At 35.9% G+C, this 5959-nt stretch overlaps 1 protein-coding gene across 3 annotated transcripts; it reads right to left on the bottom strand.

Annotated features, from left to right (window-relative positions):
- Positions 1-875: 875 nt before the first annotated feature.
- LOC147313757 (uncharacterized) lies at positions 876-5662 on the bottom strand. 3 transcript variants are annotated; one of them, XM_086264729.1, is made up of 10 exons: positions 5575-5662; positions 5227-5376; positions 4221-4366; positions 3658-3794; positions 3219-3312; positions 2799-2916; positions 2437-2660; positions 2136-2307; positions 1831-1958; positions 876-1342 (listed from the first exon to the last, which is right to left on the bottom strand). In XM_086264729.1, exons 1-10 carry the CDS (start codon positions 5660-5662, stop codon positions 1025-1027), a joined length of 1575 nt encoding a protein of 524 aa, XP_086120855.1. In that variant the 3' UTR covers positions 876-1024. The 3 variants fall into 3 exon arrangements, with proteins under 3 accessions (XP_086120855.1, XP_086120856.1, XP_086120857.1); XM_086264730.1 differs by having other exon boundaries at positions 4221-4345; XM_086264731.1 differs by lacking the exon at positions 5227-5376 and having other exon boundaries at positions 4221-4345.
- Positions 5663-5959: the final 297 nt, after the last annotated feature.

Here is a 5959-nt window from a genome sequence, read left to right as displayed (position 1 = left end):
GTTATACCATATATAATTGTATTGTGTAATTGTAATAATAATACAATAATATAGCTTCATAATGATTACAGGACATCAGACTACTTGTTCTTATCACTTAATAATGCAGAATTATCATATAGAAATAAAAGACCTGAAGTTGTGGCTATTTGAACACCTTGCCTGCAGCACTAAAGGACTCCCTGAGACGTCTGTCTCGCCCTAGCAGCACCTGCACAGTATAATTCACTGAGTAAATTTTACTCAAATTGAAAAAAATTTTACTCTAAAAAAGACAGTATTTGGTCCCAGTCTAAATGGAGTAAAGTTTACTCTTACGGTAGAGTTAAACTTTCAGAGTTAAATCTACTCTATTCAGTGCAAATATTTTAATACACATGATGATAATTTACTCAGTTTAGTATAAAATAAAAACAACTCCACCCTAATTTTACTCTGAGTAGAACAGAATTTTACTCTACATAGTATTTTATTCTAAATAGAGCAGAATTTTACTCAGAATTGAATTCTAATTTATTTCAAATAGAACAACATTTTCACTCCAAATAGAATTAAAATTTTACATACAACTAAATTTTACTCTAAATAGAATTAAAAGAAGAAAAATATGTGACTTTATTTTGCCCTCTATGTATTATCATTCACTGCAAGGTACAATAAATAAATCAGAAATTATTTATATTTTAACAGCCACCTTTATTGTTCACAGGAAACAGTATGGTACAATATAAAAACTGGAATCACTATCACTGTATGACACCTGTAAATCAAATGCTTTACAACAGAAAAGCTCTTCAACACAAATTACATGAGGTCCATCTCTTGTACACAAAACTTGAACCCAGAAAATGTGCCATAAACTTGAGCACAACCAAACTGGCCACATTTAAGACGAAGAGTCTTACTAGAACAGAGTCCATGGATCACTTTGAAATGCTTTATCAAGGAATTAGCATTTGTCTGGGACCTCTTGCAAATGAAACAAAACATTCCAGCTCAACACTCTTAGTAGAAAAAAAAATATTCAACGCAGCATCCGAGCCCTCAACTCTGCAACCCTAGGATTCACTTTGGTTGTATCAACATCTATCTCGTAAATGGTGGTCTGCAGGAAGTTGTACATATTGACCAGATCGTGGTCATATGACGTACCAAAGACAAAGTGAGCTTTGAAAAGCTCATCAAAACAAGCAAGAGAGCCTGGTGACTTACAAGGTACTGCATGTTTGTCTATCACAATGAAGTACTTGTGAATCACATTCCTCTGAGTGCCCACTGCAAGAAGGTATGGTTGAAGGCTCTCTGTGATGCCATCGAGATGCCCCTGGATGCTAGTTCCCGTCTGTGACACAAAGACAGATAAACGTTCCAACATGATAAGACTTCGGTTAAAAAACAAGAAGCTGACAGAATTAAGGACAGATACAAAACAGACAAAACTAGTTCAATTTTAACTACTAGCTTGTCAAAACTAGTATCTGTTATCTGTATATCTACAAAAATCTATATGCAGATATAATCTATATAAATATGTTAATTACCATGACAGTTAATTTGTTGAAATTGTAGCATTTCTATTTACAATGAACTTAAAGTTTGGAATGACTTGTTGTTTGTGTACTTTACTCAAGTGATAAAAGAAATGTGTGATGTTGCAAATACAGCCTACATATGGTTGTGGAAGACATAAAGGCTGCTTGACTGAGCTGTATACATCTCTTGGTAATGACTAAATTCATAGTTGTATTTAAACATACACCTTTTAGTTCGTCTGAAATATTGTTATCAATGTAAATATAACTAGTTATGTTTCCTTTACTGTAACTTTACCTTGACAAACTTGACAAGATGGTCACAGGCTTGTCTGGCTGAGAGCTTTCCTGGTCTCTTGCGGCCATGAGGTGATGGTGGTAACAGGTGTACAAGGATCAAAATGGATGACATGTCACTGTCCCATCCTGGAAACATAAGTAAATTGGAAACAATAATTAGCTGCCAAAACACGTTATCTGCAACTGTGTTAACACTTACATTATAAAGTTTTGAAAAAAAAAAAGCGACAGCAGGTGACGGTGTTACACTTTCAAATGCTCCAATTAAAACATAACAATAAAATTCCATTTATTTTATCTCACCATTTTCCACTTCTATTGTGCATTCAGCATTTTGCACAAGGTACTGAAGGTCATCTGATTGCGTGAGACCACGGCTTTGTTTGAGGACTTTCTGCTTGTAGATAGTGGGCCACTTCTCCAGGAACTTTGCAGAGGTGGCTTCATCGAACATCAAAGTAAAATCTTGTTCAATCTGCAGAAGAGATGAAATTAAGTTTTTGAAACTCCTTGTATCAAACAACTTTTATGCTCACTTTTTTCTCAGATGCACCTCAACTTATAAATGTAACAGTGAGGGAAGTTGAAGGTAAGATAAACATACTAATCCTCCTATATCCAGGAATCTTGGGAAGTCCAAAAAGATATCAGATGACTTCACTGGATCATGAATCATCTTTTGGCGATAGTTGAAGGTCTGCTTCATCTTCATCATAACAATTCCTTCATCAGCTGTATGTTTCATCAGTGCAATAGCCTCAGAACACAAGCTGTCTGTCATTAGGCAGTTGTCTTCTCTGAAACAGTCTCTATCAGATGTTGGGCCCCCTAACAGTGGATATGAATAAGACAAAAAAGTGACACCGTGTCCTACAAGGCTTGAGAACTCAGCTAGAATTTTCATGCATGCAGTTTAGTCTCCAGATGAGTGAGACTTGAATTATAACTACTAACAATATCACATACCCATTTGCGTTTTTGACATTCTGGGAGTCTTGTTTTGTCCATTAGAAGCTTCCTTTTGGATAAACTTCAATCTCCAAGCCAGATACCCACTCCCATCTTCTGCATTGTAAAAATGCTCCTAAAATTAAATGAAATATTTTAATTAACATGTTAAAATATATTTACACTTTCAATCTGAAAATTGCAGCAATTGAGCTCCCTTGCTCGGGACTGGAGCGCTGAACTCTAAAGGGATTTAAATAATGAGAGTTAAGAAAAGGCAGCACAGAGGAAAGTCCTGCGAAAAGAAAAACATCTTCAGCTTTACTCAATCCAGAGCCAAACTGTTAAGTAAATTCTACATATATTTCATGCCTGAAAAATGTCTTACATTCACGAGTGAAAAGTAAATTGTTTGAACTTATTCTTTTTTGTACTTACATAGCCCAGCCTGCTCCTAGGATCAGCCAGGTATGGGAACAGCGTGATGATACCCTTTGCATATTTCTCTTTAACACGTCTTGAAGGACTTGTCCTACACAGACAAACACAAAGTTGAAAGTCTAAATACCACCTCTAAGAAAATAAATGAATGAATAAATGACAGCAGGGCAGGGATAGCTCAGTAGGTAGAGTGGTGGCCCCATGATCGGAAGGTCGGGGGTTCGACTCCACTGAACGGCTACCCTGAGGTACCCCTGAGCAAGGTACCGTCCCTACACACTGCTCCCCGGGCGCTGCACTGGCGGCTGCCCACTGCTTCACTGGGTGAATGGGTTAAATGCAGAGGAACTATTTCTCTATGGGGACTAACACGCACACTTAAAATGATAAATGAATTTATCATATATATACTTATGAAATAACTATGTCAGCATACCCATGTTCACTTGTCATATGTGCAACTAATATCTTGACCATGTCACGCCGTCTGCTATCCGTTAGGCTTTTTGTCCGGGCATACTCATTGATGATCCTCTCTCCTCCTGGTTTGTTCTTTAGAACATCTTCAACCATCTAAGTTACAGTAAAATAGAGCGATATAATAATATATAATCAATATATCATAAATATTTTTCTTGTGATACTAAAAAAGCTTTCAGGTTCGTTCTAGATCAAATCAAAGGTCTATAGTCACGAATACATGTTATTTTTTTTAAAGTATGTTTTAGTATAGAATTGAGGTTCATTAGATATTCATGATCACTGTGCTTCAAAGCCACCTAAAGTTCTGTTAAAAAGCACAAATAATTACCCTTAAATTTGTCTGTCTCTCAAGCACACTAACTTTTTATGTTGCCGATCTGGTCTACAATTTGCAGACCTGTGCTGAAGGAAAGACAGCAGAATCTTGTGCTTTTATGACAGTGATAATAATACATATAATATATTCAAATTTGTGTCAACTTTCTGAAAGGGTATACAGCAAACTACATAGCTTACTCGGGCAAGAGAAGTGTCGTCAGCTCTCCGTCTTGTTGTAGGACTGTGTTCCAATAATATGGTGTCATCAGAGTCCACTTCAATTTCTCCACTGGAACTGGTAAAGGAGGTGCTTGCAGAAGAATCTATCAAATCATAAAAATTATAGAGGTCACTTTTGTGCTGCCCCTGACTGCAACAATGAGGTTCATGTAGCTGGGTTTGTAAAGTGCTTTATGAGTGAGCAGTGTTGAAGATTTTTAGTTGTAGTGCCTTGATGTTCCTGTTTTAGCCAATGAGTGACAGAATCGATAACATAAACTAATTTAAGTTTATTAGTCACAACCAACCACATGACATCACATTCCATAACAAACAGAAAATCTTTTTAAATGTTTAGCAGTTATTTCTTAAATCCAGCTTCAGAAATAGTTAAATCCATGTCAGTTTTTGAGAGCAGGGCTCCATGATGTAAATTAGCCTTTATATGTTTAGTGTTTCATGTCTTCTTGCCTTCTTGTTTAAGTTTGTATGATGGTTAGTGTTATTTACACAATCATAAACATTGTAGTACCCAGCAAAATATAGGATTATTTGAAAACAATTCAGTAAATTTATTAGCTTGCCTTACACAGAACATGTTCTACTAGCCAGGACTTAAAGCATGAATGACACAGTGGCTCAGTGATTGAGTGATTCTAGTGACATTTACCTTTCTGCAGATGTTAGATTTTTCTTTGCTTAAGTTAAAATGCTGTTACCAAGCTGATGGGACATTAAACTGTTAAAAATTCCATCAGGGATAGAAACTCATCATTATTCCATTCCCGTGGGATCCTGAAAAAAGTTTGGCCAATCTTAATATTTGGACCAAGTAATTTGATAGGACAACTGACTGTGTTACGTAACTGCTCACACCCTATCAACTTGCAACCAGGAAATAAACTGGACTGTGGTTTCTCTCCCCACTACCCGGTCAATTAAAAGTTTAAAAATGACGATGATGATGACATTCCAAGATACTTACCATCTGGATTTGGACCTTGTGCTTGACAAATCTCTAGCACACCAAGGTTTTGTTTTTTCATAAGGAAATCAAAAACATCCTCATCAACTTCAGTCTTTGAGTCATCAAAAACTTTGAAGTCCAAGTTTGGAATGTTGAACTTCTTGGCAACTGTGAACATTATAAAATTGCATTATACATTTGAAATTAATACCAGAACAAGGCAAAAAAAAAAAAAGTGAAATTACATAAACTGAACCAGAAAAAAAGCCTAAACATTTGGTATAGCAGCTATTATAGCACCATCCCCAAAGCTTGACTGATTCACACAAGCTATGAAACACACTGGAAACTGATTTTTTTACTCACCACATTCCAAAAACGATGTGTAGGTCAGTTGGCCCTCAAAACAGATGTACTTTTGTTGTTCTCTATACTTTACACGCACAGCTTGCATCCTTCATGATATGAAAAGGATATTGTTAAATAATCAGATTTATTACAAATACTTGCAAAATTGAACAAAACACACACATATATTCCTTGTATGTCTTACAATCTCACGATGCTCTGTTCTGATGAAAAAGCATGTAAAAAAAAAACACATAAGTAATAGAAAGCTCTACATTGCAGCAATAGGAAGTTTGTATAATGCTAATCTAATACACTAGGGGCTACAGACTGCAACCATGCACACAATTCAATTCTGAGTAAAAAACATGTGCTCACCTACCATTTTGGATAAAACATTGGT

This window comes from Aulonocara sp. 'chitande type north' Nkhata Bay, linkage group LG15 (genome assembly GCF_057382095.1).
Source record: "Aulonocara sp. 'chitande type north' Nkhata Bay isolate Kocher_YH1m ecotype deep benthic linkage group LG15, A_spYH_male_GT1.1, whole genome shotgun sequence".
NCBI classification, from domain to species: domain Eukaryota; kingdom Metazoa; phylum Chordata; class Actinopteri; order Cichliformes; family Cichlidae; genus Aulonocara; species Aulonocara sp. 'chitande type north' Nkhata Bay.
This window is presented reverse-complemented; position numbering and strand designations above follow the sequence as displayed.